Source organism: Peromyscus californicus, unplaced genomic scaffold, assembly GCF_007827085.1.
Source record: "Peromyscus californicus insignis strain IS unplaced genomic scaffold, ASM782708v3 Scaffold_13__1_contigs__length_99412109, whole genome shotgun sequence".
Taxonomy (NCBI): Eukaryota; Metazoa; Chordata; class Mammalia; order Rodentia; family Cricetidae; genus Peromyscus; species Peromyscus californicus.
In genome coordinates, this window is record NW_026294424.1 from 1,388,031 (window position 1) to 1,407,354 (window position 19,324).

General features: G+C 50.5%; 2 protein-coding genes across 9 annotated transcripts in view; one reads left to right on the forward strand and one right to left on the reverse strand.

The window, feature by feature from the left end:
• The window catches only part of Evc2 (EvC ciliary complex subunit 2), an 85,591-nt gene extending 77,400 nt beyond the window's left edge, over positions 1 to 8,191 (reverse strand). The window contains exons 1-2 of the mRNA XM_052736051.1: positions 7,963 to 8,191; positions 609 to 677 (exon numbers count right to left, since the gene is read on the reverse strand). Coding sequence (XP_052592011.1) covers positions 609 to 677; positions 7,963 to 8,142 — 249 coding nt within the window. The 5' untranslated portion in view covers positions 8,143 to 8,191. The remainder of the gene's footprint in view (positions 1 to 608; positions 678 to 7,962) is intronic.
• Positions 8,192 to 9,845: 1,654 nt separating this feature from the next.
• Positions 9,846 to 19,324, forward strand: part of Evc (EvC ciliary complex subunit 1) — a 41,240-nt gene continuing 31,761 nt past the window's right edge. For 3 of the 8 annotated variants that reach the window (XR_008217630.1, XR_008217631.1, XM_052736056.1), the window contains exons 1-2: positions 9,846 to 10,144; positions 14,044 to 14,169. Coding sequence is in view for 6 of the 8 variants with exons in the window: in XM_052736056.1 (XP_052592016.1) it covers positions 9,986 to 10,144; positions 14,044 to 14,169 (285 nt within the window). In the remaining 2 variants the exon portion in view is untranslated. The remainder of the gene's footprint in view (positions 10,145 to 14,043; positions 14,170 to 19,324) is intronic. The other 5 variants (XM_052736057.1, XM_052736055.1, XM_052736053.1 and 2 more) reach the window with 5 other exon arrangements.

Consider the following 19,324-nt stretch of genomic DNA (forward strand, 5'->3'; position numbering starts at 1 on the left):
CTGGGTCCTGTGAGCCCTTCCAGCAATCACTGAAGCAAAGGGTGATACTGGGAGCCCAACACAAGGATGATGATGGCCACCACCCCATGCTGCTGAGAAGGTCAAACAGCTATAGAGCATTAGACAAATTAAGAACTTGGGTTTTTTTTACTTTTTTCTTCAATTAAGGGCAATACACACATTTCTCAGTGCACACGTGCACATCGGAGGACAATTTGCAGGAGTCGGTTCTCTCCTTTCACCTTGAGGGTCCCAGATGTCAAACTTAGGTGGTCAGGCTGGACATCAAGTACCCTTACCTGCTGAGCCAGCCATCTTGCTGGCCCATACTCAAATTTTTAAAACCATCAAGGACCATATCACTGTTTACGTGGGATAAACACAAGACACTTTCACCCCTTCTCTAAGTGACCACTAGGTTTTTACTAACAATGACATAACGAAATGGCCCCAGCAAACCTAGGGAGGCCACATGAGCTCAGATCTCTTGTTCTCTCCATTGCCAGGGTCTCAAAGTGAACACACAGACCCACTCTTTGCTAGTTCCTAAATGCATGATGACTTCATGAGATTTGGGGAAAATATTATTATCTCCCCTGGAAACTTACCAATGAGCATTTCTGAAATATCACTCCATTCTCAGAGGGACTTTGGGCTTCTCTCGAAATACCTCTGTGCTACAATAAAACACAAAACTCATTAGAAAGTGAGAAAATTTTCATATTCCAAGTGTCTGATGTAAATGTAAGATGAAAACTCTCTAAAGGACGCCATGGGGATTATTTCTGCTGATCCCAGTTTTCAGGAACTTGAATATTCCATTGAAAGAGTGTTAAAGGATCACGAATCCAAGCCTCCAAGGACGGAGGAGTCACAACGTGAATCACAGCTCATTCCTGGTCTGGGCCAGACCCAGCCGGTTATCAGACTGGAAGATAAAACCCAGGATATGGAGTCCATAGAGCTGTGTTCTAGGTATAACCATTCATTCTCGGTGTATCCTTGGACAGGTCACTCAGCCTCTCCGAGTCTCAAATCCCTCTCTAAAAACTGACCATTTCAAAACTTCCTGGAAGCTTGCTCAGGAGAAATGAGAGGAGAAATCTGGTCCCAGCTGAGTCCAGTTAAACCCACGTACTCCCCTGGGCCCTAGACGGTTCCAGTTCTTCCCACCATGTGGTGGTGGTGGTGGTGGTGGTGGTGGTGGTGGTGGTGGTGGTGGTGGTGGTGGTGGTGACGGTGACGATGATGTCATATAGCAATACTGGATGGATCCTCTCAGTGTGCCAGGTCCCATGCCACACATACCAAGTGATGACCTGAGCAGACCTCACATTGACCTGCTCTTCCACCCACATTGGGATCCTAGACCAGGGTAACCAGGAACTCACCTCAGACCTTATAAGTCCTCTGTGCCTGGTAGCGATCCTGACACGTGCCATACTCATATCCTCTGCTCATTGGTTGCTATGCACTGGAGCAGGCGGGCATGTACCAGAGCTGGGTGCCTCCAAGGCAGGATCTAGTTCTGGTAGCTGCCAGAAGGTGGGTATCTGAGTCCTTTCATGCTACTGTAACAAAAGGCCTGGGTCTAGATGACTAATCAAGAGGAGCCAGTGTAAGATGCTACAATGAGTCTCTGAAAGCTTCAGTGTGGCTTTGGACTGGGGCCCAGGTACAGACTGGGCCTGTGATGAGCTCCAAGATGAGGCAGAGGGGATGCTGGGATGGAGTCTTCTTGGGGATGACTTGAGGAGCCACAATCAAAAGTTGGGAGGCAACACAACTCAAATAAGTTCTTTGCCACTTTAGAACATGGATGGCCTTTCCTCCAGTTCCCATTATCCTGTCCCTTTCTGTCTAGACCTTCATCAGGACAGCCTTTCCTACCTGTGCATTCACTCTCCAGTGCCACGCAGCACTGAAGTTCCCAGAAAAAAAAAAGCCAGCCTCTGCCAAGGATTCTACAAGCTGACAGATCCATCTGCAGGTCCCTGGTTGTGGAGAGTTGGAACAGTACAGGTACAGACCCAAATGGTCTGGGGCAATCATTAGCCCCTTAATAGCCATTCATTCTCCCACCGCTGTCTGGCCTAACATCCTATGACTACCAGGTAAAACCTTCTGGAATGAATTAACCTAGCAGATCTCTAACTTTCACCAGCCCCAAAGCTAAAAATGACGGCACGTGAATCCCCCTTTTGCTATAACCTGCCAGTCAGATGTTCCCAGTAATGTATTTGGAAACCGCCTTGATTTAGGACTTCCTTTTGTTCTGTTAACTATAGTCATAAAGAACATCGTCCTTGGGACAACCTGACACCACACCCATCCATGCTGCCCACTTACTCAGAACAACAAAGCCTCAGCAGAAAGCTCCTCTCCACTCTGCATTCCACGTGGGCCTCTACCCATCTAGCAGCTCCTCAAACACCTTCCTGGCACCCATGGAGAGCGCCTGCCACATCAGCCCCCATCCATGCTGCCTGCTTTGTGTGTATCCACAACCCCAACAGCCTACACCAAATATCTACCACCCACTACTCACTCACTCCAGCTGAGAAAATGCAGGTCCCTCCAGAATGGGGACAGGCCTTGGTGTGTCTTATTCTCATGACTCATGACCCAAGCAACAGGGACGGATCCAAGCTCTCCTGGGCACCCTTAATGAATGGCTGACTTGAACACCAGGCTCCCACATCAACGCCACACTTTCTTCTCATCCTCCTCTTTCACCAAAGGATCTTTGCCCAGAAGGAATGAGCTGAACAGAGCTGTCCCAGCCACCTCCAGTTACAGGGGCCCTTCAGCACAGTTCGCATGTAACATTTCAACAGCCATGTGGACCTAGCAGCCAATGTACCCAGGTATGAGCAACAGGAAGGACAGATGCCCACTTAGTCCTGAGCCTTTCTGCTCAGGCCCACAAAGCACTTCCCTATGGGACTAAGCCCATATGTGAGCAAAAGCTCCGAGTATCAGGTCTACTGAGCATGCTCCTTGCAGTCCCCATGACTTGAGTTTCCTCATCTAGAGAGAGGGCAAATCACACCCTCTGTGTCATGCTTTGAAGAATTAAACTGGACAATGTACAGAGAGCAGGCAGCACAGTACTGTGCATTCAGTGGCCCAGGGAGTGAGCTGTCCCTGTCACTGTGGCTGCCGTGTCATCACAATCATCATTCCTGCAACACTCTTCGGAGCAAACTATAAAAACCACCACCTTGCAACCAAAGAAAGTTGGGCTGAGTGTCAGTACTAGAAGCAGAGGTACTGAGTCTTGGTGACTGCCAGACCAGGATTCAGCCAGGAGGTATCAAAAACATACAACAGATGCCTACAGTTAGCTGCTTTGAAAAAAACAAAATCACCAAATATGCCTTCCTCACTTAAGTGGACTTAAGTGCAAAAAAAAAAAAAAATAATAATGTGCATCACATTTTATAAACAGTACTGCTTATATTATACTATTTATATATATTTTGTACTCTGCATACATAATACACTACCTGGATACCTATACTGTATTAACAGGATATTAGAAAGTAGTAAGACTGGTTTCCTAGTTTCGTTTCTGTTGCTGTGATAAACACCCTGACAGGGAATATAAGAGAAGGATGGGTTTATCTGACTTACAATGAATCCTGGATTACAGTGCATCACCCTGGGAAAGTCAAGGCAGGGCCCCAAGCAGCTAGACACATCACATCACAGTCAGGAGCAGAGAAAAGTGAGCTTGCTTGTGGCCTGCTGCTGCTGCTGCTGCTGCTGCTGTGGCAGCGGCGCCGGCGGTGGTGGCGGTGGCGGTGGCAGCAGCGGCGGCGGCTGCTCAGCCAGCTCTCTTCACTCTTAAGAAGATCAGTGCCCAGCCCACAGACCAGTGCTGCTGGCATTCACATTCATAGGTCTTCCCATGTTAACAACTATGAGGCAACCCCCCTCAAATGTCCTGAGGGCCATCCTGATGTAGTTAATCCCTCAACTGAGACTCACTCCTCCCCAGGTGACTCTAAGTTGTGACAAGTTGGTAGTTAAAACTAACCAGCACATGTGGGAAGAGGAGCAACGGGTGACAGAGGGGCAGAGTAATGCAATTATTTTTCTGAGTTTTGAGACAGGGACTCATGTATCCCAGGCTGACCTTGAATTCACTATAAACTGAGGATAATGAAAGCAGGCTGAGCAAGCCATGATGAGCAAGCCAAAAAGCAGCATCCCTCTGCAGCCTCTACATCAGCTCCTACCTCCAGGTTCCAGCCCTGCTTGAGTTCCTGCCCTGACTTCCTTCAGTGAGGGATTATGATGTGGAAGCATAAGCCAAATAAACTCTTTCTTCCTCAAGTTGCTTTTGGTCATGGTGTTTTATCACAGCAATAGTAACCCTAACTAAGATGCAGTACAACAAGGAACAACAAAAATACAGTGTAGCAACAACAAAGATACAGTGTAACAATAACAAAGTACAGTATGACAACAAAGATACAATGTGATAACATGATACAGTCAAACAACAAAGACTGTGTAACAAGAACAAAGATACAGTATAACAACAAAGATACGGTATAATCCCAACAAAGATATAGTGTAACTACATCAATAAAGAAACAGTGTAACAAAAATAAAGACACAGAAAAGACTAACAGATGATGTCTTTTTCACAATGCCAGGTTCAGGTCTCTTCCTTCCCCTTCTCTCTCTGCCTTACTCTCCCTCCTCCCACTCCTTCTCCTTTTCCCTCTCTCTCCTCCTCCCTAGGACTCACCCAGCGCATTCAGTTTAGCATTCCAGCCAACCTGAACCATTGCTTCATATTTAAGTAAAACCACGAATAGGAGGAGCAGCCTCCTTCTGAGACACACACTCAGTTTTCAAAGAGGAGCTGGCTTATTTCATCTCCAAATCCTAGGGAACCAGACAGGGATTGCAAGGGAACAGCGTTTCCCAAACTTGTTGGCTTCATGATTCTTTTCTTTTTTTTTTTTTTTTTTTTTTTTTTTTGGTTTTTCGAGACAGGGTTTCTCTGTGTAGCTTTGCGCCTTTCCTGGAACTCGCTTTGGAGACCAGGCTGGCCTCGAACTCACAGAGATCCACCTGGCTCTGCTTCCAGAGTGCTGGGATTAAAGGCGTGCGCCACCACCGCCCGGTCAGCTTCATGATTCTTAACACGCAGTTAGAAAGAGTAAAGAACCTGGGTCTGGATGGATTCCATTTGTCAGTGTTCACTGCATTTCTCCCGCACTATAGAAAGACTGTATTTAAAAGAGAGCAGAATAGTCAAGTATCCATTTTTAAAATAGGAATAAGAACCCTATAGTCACATAACTAGGAGATTTTATGAATATTGTTAGCTTTTCCAAATTAAAAGAAAGTTTTCAACTCTTGCAAAGTCACCTGTGTCTGAATTAATAGATAGATGCTTCTGAATTCTCATATCTGCCTCTGTGTGAATTCTCCTCCAATGTCCCATGCCATGTGGAAAAGCTGAGTTTCAGTAACACCATAAAAATAGCCCTGACTCCATGGACCCCTGCAAAGGTCCAGGAACCCACAGTTCCTGGGGCCCACTCTTAGAACTACTGGCAACCTAAACTTGGTGAGCATTCAGGGAAGAGATGGAAGAGGACACCTGTCCAGTGTCACATCCACCCAGGAGGCAGCTAGGCAGCTCAGGCCAGGAAGTGAAGATCTGACCAAGGATGCCTGGGTGCTACTGGCCAAAGACCTCCCACCTGGGGTCACACCCACCAGGATCCTTCTCAAGGGGCCCTTTCTACTTATCCTCCCAAATGTCTGCACTCTGTGGCCTCTCCATCTGAATGTCTCTCCTCCCCTAGCAGCCCTCAGAGTCCCTTCATTCCCCCCAAAGTGCTTAATAAGCAGACAATGGGAATTTATCTCTCCAACCCCCTGCACAGAACATGACTCTTAGATGTATATATTGGGGGGGTGGACAAAGAGAAGGACCAGTGAAGGCTTCTGACAACCCCAGAGGGAGCATCTGATAAGCACCCTCAGTAGGGTGTTCAGACAGTGACATTACAGTCCTGTACAGAACTGAGGCCCTGGGGGCTGTGACCAGACCCAGGCCTTGCAGAGTTAAGAGGCCAAGGCAGGAATATCCAGGACCCAGCTCACAGAAGGACTGTCTGTAACCGCCCAGAGTGGTGAAGAAGTGTTGACTCTATGGACAGGACTCAAGCCACCCAATCACTTGGGGCACCAAGGGCCCCTGGACACAGGTGCTCCTTCCAGGCTCCAACAAGGCGAGAGTGTCCCATGACAGTGAAGCGCCCTGGCTCTGGATGGCCTTGGGGGACTTCCCAAAGGGTATTGTCCCTCCTCTAAAATAGTCACCCTCTTCCAGACTCCACACATGAACCTGACAGGATCAAGTGTCTACCAGAACATTCTGCTTCCCAGAGGGAAGATGTGCAAAGCTTCCAGACCCTGGGACTTGGGCTCGGGATGTGGGGGCTACGGTGAGAGCACAGGCCAGGGTCACAGCAGCTTTCACAGGCTCTGATTTTGTCCTCTGCGAATGGGCCACTTGCATCACGCCTCCCCGGGAGGAGTGACGGAAAGGACTCAATGGAAACATCAATCACCGGGCTTAAAGCACAATCCACAGACTATACAGTGACAACCTAAGACTGCAAGTGACAGAATGGGAACAGAATGGCCCCTAAAGCACTGAGTCTCTGCGGCAAGAGTGGCCTTGCGAGAATCCCCGGGTCTCCAGGTGGAGAGCGGGCAGGCGAGGCTAGAGCTGGTGCCAATAGGCCACATTACTGGCCAGGGCCCTCCCGGGAACAGAAGCTGGATTTGCTCCCAGGGCCTGGTTGGGGGATGCAGGGAAGTGATGAGCACAGATGCAAAAATCCCCTAGGGACCTTCAGGGAATGGATGAGAGATGCTCTAGCTTCATTTCTGCTGCTGTGATATACACCCTGACAAAAAGCAGCTTACAGGAGAAGGGGTTTATTTCTGCTTACGATTCCAAGTTCGAACCTAGCCTGGAAGCCAAGAGCTTGAAGCAGCTGGTCACATCACCACCACAGTTGAGAGCAGAGGGCAATACATGCATGCAGGCCGAGTATTCAGCTTGCTTTCTCTAATCTTACAGAGGTCAAGGCCCCCTGCCCAGGGAATGGCACTGCCCACAGTGGGCTGGGTCTTCCCACGTCAAGATAGCCCTCCACTCCCACCACGGGCCATTATTCACAGACCAATCTAATCTAAGCAGCCCCTCATTGAAACAGCCTTCCCAGGTCATTCTAGATTGTATCAGGTAGACTAGAAAAGTGCACCAGCAGAAGGTAGGATATAAATTAAGGGGGATGGATGGAGATGCAGGGGAAAGGTGACCAAGAGCCAGAGGTGATAGGCTGTGTCAAGGGGGTAGCAGAGGGCAGGGAGGAGAGTGTGTAAGTTGGTCCTGAGCAGAAAGCAGGAGGGTTTTGTACCAGCTTGGGGAGAGGGGCTTACGGGGCAGTGGGGAGTCTGTGCTTTTCCAATTCTGGAACCACAAACGGGGCCAGTAGCCTACTCCACCCAGGAGAGTTGAGCCAGGTAAAAACCTAGCCCATCTTCTCAACTTTCTCACCACACTGCCACCCCTATATACATGAACTAATCTGTTGCAGGGCGACTTAGGTCCTAGTGTCCTAGTGGCCTGAGAAAGGGACGACCTAGGTCCTAGTGGCCTGAGAAAGGGAGACGAAGTGATTTGCCCTCAGATACGTAACTCCTAGGATGCAGACCTGGATTCGAAGCCCTAAAAGCCCATGCCTACCAAGTCTGAGGTTCCACCGGTCCTGGAGTTCCAGTTCCATGGTACATACAGAATGCTCCTAGAAGGGCCACCAGGCAGCGGTTCAGCCTCTCCCTCCATTTGATCTTGTGTCCCACAGGGCGGGACTCTTCCAACGGGTGTAGACAGACCCAGGCGCCCGCCCCCCTTACCTGCGAGCTTAGCTGGGGTCCTGCGGGGCCGGGTCTGGACCGCGATCCTGGGCCCAGTGCAGGGAAGGCGGGCGAGAAAGCACGGGGACCCGCGCCCAGCACCAGGGCCGCGGCCAGGACGCCCCCAGCCAGCACCCATGTGGCTCGTCCCCGGGCGCCCGTGGGACCGGTCGCCCCCATCTGGTGGCTGCAGACCCCACACAGGCCCCGCAGAGTCCCGGAGCTTCCGGACCCCGGGCCCGCCCCGCCACGGAGCATGCTCAGTGAGAGCCGCCTGGAAAGTTTTCTGGAACACTGGCATCTGGAGTTTGGAGCCGCCGCGTAGGAGGGAGCGGAGCAGCGCCTTAGCGCCGCACCCCAAATCACCCGCCACTCTCCTTCCCTGAGGGTGACAAGGGTCCCCACTAATGCCCACTGGCTCTCTAGATCTCAGCTCAGTCTTTGCATTAAGAATTCCCGGAGACACTGTGAGTTCCCAGGCTCTGTCACCGCAGCCGGGTTAGAAACCTGAGAGGCATTAGAAAGCCAAGGTCACTTAAGAGACAGCAGGGAGCAGGGAAGTAGGGAAGTAAGGGTGGGGCAAAGAAGAAAAGGTGGACTTCACCTTTAGTGGGGTCCAACTCAGCCCAATCTCAGCGGAGCGCCCACTTTCTGCGGGGCTTGGGGGAATCTCCCTGGACCTACCCAGCCACCCCTTCAACAGTGAAGCCATCACTTGGCCATTGAGTAAGTTGGGCTGAAAGCCCCTGGGTATAGTGCTTTCCTGCATCCCAAGAGGGAGGAGCTGGGAGGGTAGCCTGTCTTCTGGGTTCTGATGACCCCCACTCCACCCCCGTCACAGGAACAGGGTCTTCTGTGAGTTATCCTGCTGGGCAGCTGCCAGGGAGCCATGCACCAGCTTCTCCACACCTCCGATCACACACACACACACACACACACACACACACACACACACACACACACACACACACTTCTTTCTTGACCTGACCTGGATAAGGCCATGAGTTGGCAGGTCTGAGAGTGACCTAGTCATGCCTCTCACACCAAGCACTTCACCCTTGAGAACTGCTAGGCATCCGGAGGGCATTGTTAACACGTGACTTCAGAGGGCAAAACACAAACAGCGTTCATTTTTCGTGGATCTGTTATTTTAAACCGGTCTGCCTCTGCCTCCTATATAGCTTGAGTGGCCCGTGGACCACCGCTGTATGCCGCTGCCTGGTCTTGTATGTTTTTAAAGCTCAGGCCTGAGCATCCAAATAAACACAAAGTTGCAGCATGAGGCTATTAGCAGGAAAATGTTCCCGGAGATGCCCTGAGGAAACAGGAAGGTCTTCATAACAGGTGTGTGACCTGAAGCTATAGGTGTGCGCAGACCGACACTACCAACTTCTTCTGAGCTGTCAGACCTTGAATAAGTCACCTCCCTTGTCAGTTTGTCTTTGAAGAGGCTGAATGCTGGCTCCCGTCCTGCCCTCGTGGGACAGTGAATGACAAAATGAAGAGACGTCTGGGTTCTAGAGGGGCCCGAATGTGACATTCGCTCCACCCATTCTCCTAGAGTAGAATCGTTCTCCCGGAGATACAGGATTAAAAGGAGTGTTCAAGCGATCAAGTGCGGAGGCTGCTCTTGCTGCGTGGCCCCTAGAGAAGACTGACCAGCCTCAGGAGCAGCGCGGGAGTCGGATGGGACGGGCCAACAGCAACCGAGGAAGTGCTGCTGGGGCTTAATGGGGTTGCCAGGCCGGGGCTTGGGGTAGCCTGGGCGCTCATTGACCGCAGAGCTGTTGCTGCTCCGAGGACTAGAAGCAGGGATGCTCCCTCGCTCCTGCATCTGGGTCCTCCGGCTGGAAGGCGCGCCTAGACTGCGCATGCTCAGTGCACGATAGGGACTCTCCCGGAATGGCTGAAAGTTTGGGGCCACGGGTCCAGGCTCCTCCCACTGCTTGGCGCAGCAGAGAAGCGCGAGGAGGCGCAGAGCTGGCTGGTGGCGGGATGCAGCGGGTCACCCGCCCGAGCCCCCATGGCCTGCACGAGCGATGCACGGCTGCAACTGGGCCGGGAAGCGTTGCAGGCGGCGCCCACGCTGCTGGTCCCCGCTGTGCTGCTGGGCGCGGCACTCGGCTTGGGCCTTGGCCTGTGGATAAACTGCCGTTCCAGCCGCCTGCGCGCGCGGCTCCAGGTGGGTCCCAGCGGGAGGTTCGAGCTCACTCCTTCTCTGGTAGGGTCCTGGGCTGCTTTCTCTGGATCCCAGTGCTGCATCTCCTGAGTGCGATTGCGCACAGCCTCCTACTCTTGGTAAATCGTGGTCAGGGTTTTCTGAGGAAGGGCATGGAGTGAGTGGCCTAAAGGCAATGGCCTGGGATCCTCAGAAAGGCTGTCACCCTCAAGCCCTTCTGGGCCTCCATGCCCTTGGGTGTCCTTAGAAGTTTGGTCATGATCCCAGCAGATGCGCCCAGCTCAGTATAGGGGAAAGGATGGTTAGTGTTTGCACCCAGATGCCCCCACTCCCTCTTTCTTGCTGTGGAGCTGCTTGACCTCCTCTGGGAGTGGACTGAAGATGTTCTGCCAGGGGTCACTGACCCAGGGACCTAAATGCCATATGGGTGAGCAGGAAAGACACATTTCCAGTCAGCATTTTGTTATAACCTAACCGGATGGGTGCTGTGGTGGAGTAGAAACAGGCCAGCGTTTCTTGAGAGCTGTCTGTTCCAGGCACTGAGCTAGGCCCTCTGCCCTAGGCTCTGAATTCTCCAAACAGCTTTGAATTGACTCCATGTGTTGGCCAATTTTGCAGATGAGGAAGGGGGGGGGGGGTGTTTAAGCAGCCTGGCAGTGCAACAAGAGTATGGTCTAATGTCCAGGAGTGGCCAAGGGACACTGTTCCTGACAACTGTTTCAATGGCATGGGATATTGGGGAGACTCCTGGCACGGAGGAGCAGGCATCTGATCACTTGTGATGAGACCCATTGGGCATTCTGTGTTCTGGAAGCCTTGACTTCTTCCAGAGCTCCTCTCTCCATGTAGAAACACGTTTGGTTGAGGATTATTTTTCTCCATCCCTCACTTCTTTCAAGAACTCACACATGTGTGGATTGATAACATGTCTCCATTATCAAGTCTCTTTCCCTATAATCCTTTATGCTAGTCAGCTACCACTGTGAGCAGTCCTGAACTGTTGGATGGATAGTGTGTGTGTGTGTGTGTGTGTGTGTGTGTGTGTGTGTGTGTGTGTTACCCACATGTACATACATACACATGCATATATAATGTATATATGAAGCTGGGAGGCTTTGCTCAGTTTTATTCTTGTCATTTGGAATTTTATAGTTTGACTTTCAAGAGTTCTTTTCTGCTCCCTGAGTCCCCCGTTCTTATCCTAAACTGCCCATTAGTGAGTAGAATGCCTCTCCACTCTGAGGACACTGTAATCATTCGTTGTCTGTCTTGTGTTTCCTCAGCACCCCCCCACACACACACCAGAAGTTGTTCCATTTGTTTGTTTCAGGTTTTGCTCTTCTTGTTAAGAGTTTGTCCCCAGATCTCTTGTGATTTTTGACCTCAGGGCCACTTCTAAGTGTGGGAGTAGAAAGCTGCTTCTGCCTCTGCGGGGTGGGTGGCTTTTCTCCCGAGGTCTTTAGTGAGTCTCATCTGACTGGGTAGTCCCTCCCTCTCACAGTCAGCAACAATTGGGGTGCGGGGGGGGGAAGCATACTGAAATGTCGGGCTATACTATCTGTGCTTTCTGTCCAGAGACCCACCCCTGCTCCAGGAACATGAACTTCTGGACATCTTGACATTACCAGACCTGTATCTGCATCAGGTCCTTTGCAGGTGTTCTCACATCCTTCTCCGCTCCAGGACCTCACAGGCTTGCTCCCTCCTTTAAGTTTTTTCTCAAACAAACTTTGTCTATGAGGCTTCCCTCCAGGGTCTGGAACAAGGCTGGGAACCCAGTGGATGCTGAATCATAGCCCTGACTAATTTCGTGCACAACCAGATCACCAGTGCGTTAATACAATTATTTGTGTGTGGCGGGGGGGGGCGGGGGGGGGCGGGGGTGTAATGTTCTTGAGCATATATACATGCTACAGCTTGCCTGTAGATATCTGAGGACAGTTTGCCCAAATCTGTTCTCCCTTTCCGCCACGTGGGTTCAGAAGACGGTCCTTAGGTCATCAACCTTGGTGGCAACTGCCTTTACCCACTGAATCATCCTGCTGGCCCCTGTGTGGTTGTGTGTACATGTGTGTGCAGGTACATGTATATATGCAGGTACCTGCGCACATGTGTGTGCTATGTCAAGGCCAGAGGTCAATGTTGATGTCATTTCTAAGGTACTAGTCACCTTGTTTTTTGGAGACAGAGTCTCTCACTGGCCTATAACTTAGCAAGTAAGCTAGGCTGACTGGCCCTCTGTGTCCTCCTTCCCTGCACTGGGGTTGAGAGTGTACACTCTCACACTTGGCTTTTTTTTTAACTTGGTTCTGGGTTCAGCTGTGTCCTCATGCCTGCTCTGAACAGGTGAGCACTAAATGTTTCCCTAGAGAATATTGCCTGGAGTCCCCTGAGCCTCTCTTTCTGTCAGCCCACCTTCAAAAGTGACCCATATTTGTTTAAGGAAGCCTCGTTGGCTACATATTGTTAATTCTCTCTATGGACCTCATAGCAAAGAGCCCCAGAACTCCAGAAGTGGGTAGGTCCTCTCTCACAAGGGTCTGGTACATCATGGCCCTACAGTACTTCAGAATGCTAGACAGGGCTTCAGGGTCACAACCTCCCAGGCACAGGAAACACAATGGCAGAAAGCTGGACGCGCAACTGTGGCAGGGAAGTTTACTTGACGAGGAGAGTGGGAAAAGTGACGCGGGTCTCGCTGTGCTCAGATCCACCCAGATACACACGTGGGTGCCTTCCACTGCTCACACGTCCATGAGTAGCTATGAAACCCGTCAATATCAGTGTTGACATCTGCCAAGTGGGGTTGCAAATGGAATGTCCATTGATTGTAGTCCTCAGTAGAAATCACTCCTCTGTTGAAGGTAACTGCTGTGGGATGGTCTGTATGTCAAATGTGTTGCTGATTGGTCAATAAATAAATCACTGATTGGCCAGTGGCCAGGCAGGAAGTATAGGTGGGACTAACAGAGAGGAGAATTGAGAGAACAGGAAGGCGGAAGAAAGACACTGCCAGCCGCTGCCATGACAAGAAGCATGTGAGCAGCATGTGAAGATGCGAGTAAGCCACGAGCCACGTGGCAAGGTATAGATTTATAGAAATGGGTGAATTTAAGATATAAGAACAGTTAGCAAGAAGCCTGCCACGGCCATACAGTTTGTAAGCAATATAAGTCTCTGTGTTTACTTGGTTGGGTCTGAGAGGCTGTGGGACTGGTGGGTGTCAGAGATTTGTCCTGACTGTGGGCCAGGCAGGAAAACTCTAGCTACAGGTAACCAAGATCATTATTTTTAAAAAAAATCACCCAGTGGCTTTCCTGAGAACAGCAGGGGAAATACTACCTGCACACCTCCTGTGAAGGGGTGGCCCTTGGGGACTGAAATTTCTGTTTTGGTTTCATGTCTATTGCTGTGATGAAATAAACCCGAGAGCAAGCAACTTAGGGAGAGAAGGGTTTATTTTAGCTTACAACTCCAGGGCAGTCCATCACCGTGCCGGAGTCGAGGCAGGAACCTGAAGCAGTTAGTCAGATCACAATAAGAGCAGAGAGGAATGAGTGCACGCAGGTGCAGCTGCTTCTGTCTGAGTGTTTTATCCGTTACAGAAATGAACATGGAACAGAAACTGAGAAACACTGCAGGCTTCGCTCCCAGTGTGGCCACTCCTGGGACAAGACTCCACTTGGGGACAACTGAGATAGGCACCTTAGGGGATTTCCTAGAAAGATGACCTGGGTGACCTGGGTGGTTTGTAAGGACTGTAGCCAGTGCCTGGTGGGCAAAGGAAGCAGGAAGGGCACGTGGTGACTGTTGGGTGGGGATGTGATGGCTCAAGTTCACAGGGACAGACAAGGCTGATGGGCTTCAGCTTCTGGTTTCTCTCCACCACTTTGGGGTTTCAGAAAGATGACACGCAACGTCTGCTCAGGAGTTCCCAGCCCACCGCCCAGAGCCTGCCAGACACTGGCTCCCGGGTCAGGAGGCGCCAGAGAGAAACGACAACTTCCCGGGATGAGGATGCTCCTGAGGTTAGTCTGGGCCTGTGTGCTTCTGTGGACACACGCTGGGTATGGGGCTGTCTTCCTGGAAGCCAAGGTGTCATGCTACAAGACTGATTTATTTCCAGTAAGATTTTAAGTCCACAGTTGGATGAGTTTTGACAAAGGTGTGCTCCCTCATCATTAAAGTCCCAACACCCCAGAAAGCTCTCTAGTGCTTGTCTCTGGTCACACTTATTCAAGAAGCCACCCCAGGTAGGGTTTGCATGACCATGGGACGGCTGGAGTTTAGCGTGAGGGTGCCCTGTTCCCTTGTGTCTCAGTTCCCGCCACACCCTGCTACCAACATTTATTGAGATTCCTGTTATCATTTACTGAAAAATAAAACTCAGGGACAAATATTAAGGATAAAAACCCGAGAGAACTGCAAGTGACCGTGACACACTGCTGCAGTCCACTTCCGGGCTCAAAACACCATGCAGCACCTTCGCCCCACCTCTTCCTCTTCCAAAGGCCTCTCTTTCCCTTCTCCTGAGTCCACCAGGGAACTCCATGATCCGTTCTGGCCTGCTGACTGAATCCCTCCTCTGGAACCAATGCTCTACTCCATTGGACGTCAGACCACAGCACAGATAAAATTTCCAAAACGAACATTGGCCCATTTCTTTGCAGAGCCACACCCAGTCCCAGTCCCCTTTCCTAGGCACTGGAGAACCTTGTGAGCACACACTGCTAGCCACTCAGCACCTCCTGAGTGTTTGGCGGATGGACTGATTGTTGTCAGAGTCCAGCTGCTATCAGTTGAGCCCATTCCAGTCTCTAAATTTTATTACTCTGAGTAAATAGGCAGCCAAGGGAAAGCTGGGTGCCTGGCGGCAATCCTAGAAGCTGGATTCCTCCTGTCTGGGGTCCTCTCTGTCCAGCTCCAGTTGGCTTATGAGGCATGGCCAGGGTGAGCTCCCTCAGTAGGGACAGAGGGACATCACTTGACATTCCCTGGTGCCCCCGGAAACACTGTATACTTTAAGTCGAGGTGGGGTCATTGGTCTGGTGGATTGGTGTCTTCATAATTCTCTCTTCAGTCTTCCTTTTCTTGTTTTCATAGTCTGATGAGGAAACTGAGGCTCAAAGACAGGCCACTTCCCAGGTCCTCAAACTGGGGTGGCCAAGCTCAGATGTGCCCCTGGGTCTGTCTGGCTCCTGCAGAGCGAGCACTGCTGCCCTCCCCCACTCTCCCTGCCCTTGTCCCCCAGGTTCCTCCCTGTTTGGGACCCCTGCTGGCCACATAGAGTGCTTCTCCAAAGGTGAGGAATCAAAGCAGAGTGGCCACTTGTTGTCCCGAGTTGCCTGTGGCCTGTGCCTCCCGAAGATTGCAGGGACCACACTTCTTTCCTGGGGGCGGGCCTAGCCTGCAGACCCTGGACCTCAGAGCATCAGGGAGGCCGTGGAGGTGAAGAGAGAGCCTTGCTGGTCCTGAGGGTCCTGGGAACCCAAGGGCTGCACTCCCTCCACCATGCTGTGTATCTCTAAACCTTGCTCTCGTGTCTCTGTGTCTCTGTCTCTGCATACGGGTTTGTCTCTCTGTGGAGAGCTTTGCATCCTTGTCTGCCTGGTAACGCTCTAGGTCCCAGGGACAATGTGTGTCAGAGTTTGTGGGTGTGTGGTATCTCTTTGTCTTTCCCTTTTTCTTCATTTCTCTTGACTGCCTTGCCCCCTCCCTACGAACCATTAAAATTCCACCCAGAGACAGGAAAACTATGTTTACACAAATGCTTGTATACAGATGTCCAGCTCAGTCCACAACAGCCAGATTGGAAGCAACATAAATGACCACCAGCCAAGAAATGCATGGATAGAATGTTGTCTGTCAGCTAGACACAGTGGACTACACCTATAATCTCAGCACTTGTGCTGAGGCAGGAGGATTGTGAATTTGAGCCTGGCCTGGGCTACATATTGAAACCAAGACTCAGACAAAAGCAGAATTGTGATCTCTCCATGCTGAATGTTATTGGACATGAAAAGGAGTACGGTACTGATGTGCACTGTAAGCCTGGCCACTGTTACCCAAAGTGACGAAAGCCAGTCATGCACGGAACCTGGAATGAAAGGATCCCATGCATGGGAAACTTATGTGGACAGGAAGTGGCTGAGTGGTTTCCAGGGATGAGGCAAGTGGGCGATCACTAGAGAGCACAGGGTTCTCTGCTTCAGTGAGCCATTCTGAAATTGCTTATGTGATGCTTCCTACACTGGGGAAACACTGGAGACAGTTGGTTACATATTACTAAAGTGTGATTTGTATAGGGCATGAGTTCTATATTGATAAAACTATTAAAAATAAATAAAAACAAACAAACAAAAACCCTTACTCACATGTAAGGTGGCTTTGAATCCCATGGAAAAAACACTAGCCTCAGGGCCCAGTGTGGACCAATGCCAGCTCTGCTGTACATTTGCTGTGTGGTATTGGGCAGGGCACATAACCTGTCTGGGCCTCAGGTGCCTCACTGCGTGAGTCACAGAGGTCCCCCACAGGGTCCCCAGGGTCGTGCCAGCATCCTTGTCTCAGAAGGTACTCCCATCAGTGCTCAGCGGTGGGAGATTACCTCATTTTTCTTCAACCCAGTGAGGTTTAGCCTGCCACCTCCCTCAGTGCCTGGCAGGTGCCCATTACCAGGCTAATGATTGCCCAGAGCTGAGTTAAATATCTGCCTGTGCAGCCGTGTTTCTGCCTGGTGAGTCCAGCCACCGCTCCTGTGCACAGAGAACCTCAGCCTTGTGATCTGTCCTGCTGCTACTTAGATGAACTCTGTTTAATGAATAGCTCCCTTTGGTTCAAACACACAGAACCTTCCAGAAGGCTTCTGAGGCCTCTTGCCCCACAGCCTGCGTCTTCTTTTTTTGCTAATGAAGAGAAGGGAGGTGGCCTGTGGAGGTGGCTGTGCAGGACTGAAAAGAACACCTTCGGGTCCATGGGGACAACAGTTTTTCTCTCCCCGCAGTGACACCGTGGCCCATTTTCTGAAGAACTGCCTTGTTTGGGCTGAAGTTCTACCTTGTAACTTTGCACAGCAACCCATTTCCTGGATCAGTGCATCTCCTGGGGGGGAAAAGCATCAGATTTGGAACATCTAGATTCGGTGAGGAGAGCTGTGAAAAGCTGAGGTCTCTGGATCCTGTCTGGGTGGCAGGAGTTGCCTGACCTCGCCTCCACAGGCCTAGGGCCCTATTGCCCTCCATCTCCCAGCCAAAGCAGGGCAGGTCTCCCCTCCAGTCCTGCGAGATACAAGCAGCCACACAGGCGTCCTCGCAGGTAGAGCTTCACACAGCCAGGGCTATTCCCAGTGGTCCCGCCCAGGCTTTTCAATCATGCCTGCCTCCACAGGCACCCCAACTCTGCCTGCCCCCTGCACAGGCATGCATGCCCCTTTCATTGTCTTTCATACTTCTGCAGTATGTGTTTGCACTCCACTGGGTGGAGAAACCAGACCTTCTTCCCATTTCACCCCTTTCCTTTCCTGCCCTTCCACCTCTGTTACATGAAACTTTAAACTGCAGAGGACCACCAGACCTGCCTGGGGCCCCACTGCTTGGAGGCCGAGGTGGATCATCAGTTCAAAGACAGCCTGCACAGCTTAGTAAAACCCTCCGCAGAAGTGCAGAGCATGCCAGGGAACAGGGTGAGCAGTGTTTTGGTCCCTCTCACTGCATCAGAGGTGGCTTCTTGGAGGCAATGCCCACTGGGCTCTGAATAGGAATAGCTGGTAAACACCAGTTCTGCAGCTGTCCAGTGCCTAGTGTCTTCTCAGTCCCAGGGAGTCAGCTGGAAGCTTCATGCCTGGTATCTTTGGGTATTAGACCCTCCATCTGTTGATTATATGGACAGACTGAGGCTGACCCAACCATTCCTTTCTTGTTTAAGGTTCTATTCCAAAACTCCATGTGAATATTGCCTGTGTGTTTATACCCTGCAGTGCCACACTTTGACATTTTATTTGACTTCATCACTGGAGTGCAGTGTGATAATACACATGTGACATGTGGCTTGCATACTATCACATCTGTCACCTCTGTGAATCTGGAAGGTTCAGACTCATCCAGTTGCTTTGAAATTTATGCATTGTCAGCTGCAGTGACCCTGCTGCACTGTGGAATGTGAAGTCTAATGCTCAAAGCTCAGTTACCCATATGGTTGCTTTCCCATTGAAGATGACCCATAGTCCTTCAATAATAGATGCTTGTTAATCTGTCTCGGGGTATTAAAAGCCTAATTACTTTAACATTGAAGAATCGGAATTAAGTGATAGTGTCTGTCTGTCCAAGCATTTGTCTGTGTATCTATCTATTTGTCCATCTATCCACCCATCATACATATATGTGTACCTATATACATCCACACATTTATCCATCTGTCCATTCACCCATCCATCCATCCATCCACACATCCATTTACACACCCACCCCTCCATTCATTCATCTCTTCATTAATCCACCCACCTACAAATCTGCTCATTCATCCTTTCATCAAATTATTCCATCTATTCATACAGCCATACTCCACATATCTGTTCATAAGTCCATGCTCCATCCAATTATCTACCTATCCATACATACTGTGCTGGCTAATTTATGTCAGCCTGACACAAGCTAAAGCCATTTGGGAAGCAGGAGCCTCCATTGAGAAAACGCCCTTACCCACTTGCCAGTGGACAAACCTGTGGGGCATTTTCTTAACTGGTAATTGATGTGGGAGGGCCAAGCCCGTTGAAGGTGGCGATAGTCCTGGGCAGGTGGTCCTGGGGTGCATAAGAAAGCCGAATGAGCAAGCTTCGTAAAGCAAGGCAGTAAGGAGTGCTCCTTCTTGGTCTCTGCATCCGTTCTTGCCTCCAGATTCTTGCCCTGACTTCTCTCAATGATAGGCTATAATATCTGAGGTGACATTGACCCTTTCTTCCCCAGGTTGCTTTGGTCATGACATTTATCACAGTAAAATAAAAGTAACTATGACACATATATACATACATATATTCATGTCTCCCTTCATCAATACATTCATACATATGTACATACACACATTCATACCTCCATCCTTTATCCACCCACCCATCTGTCTCTCCACCCATCCGTCCATTCACCTGTTCTCTGCCCGCCCACTAGTAGATCCACCATTCTATTCATCCAT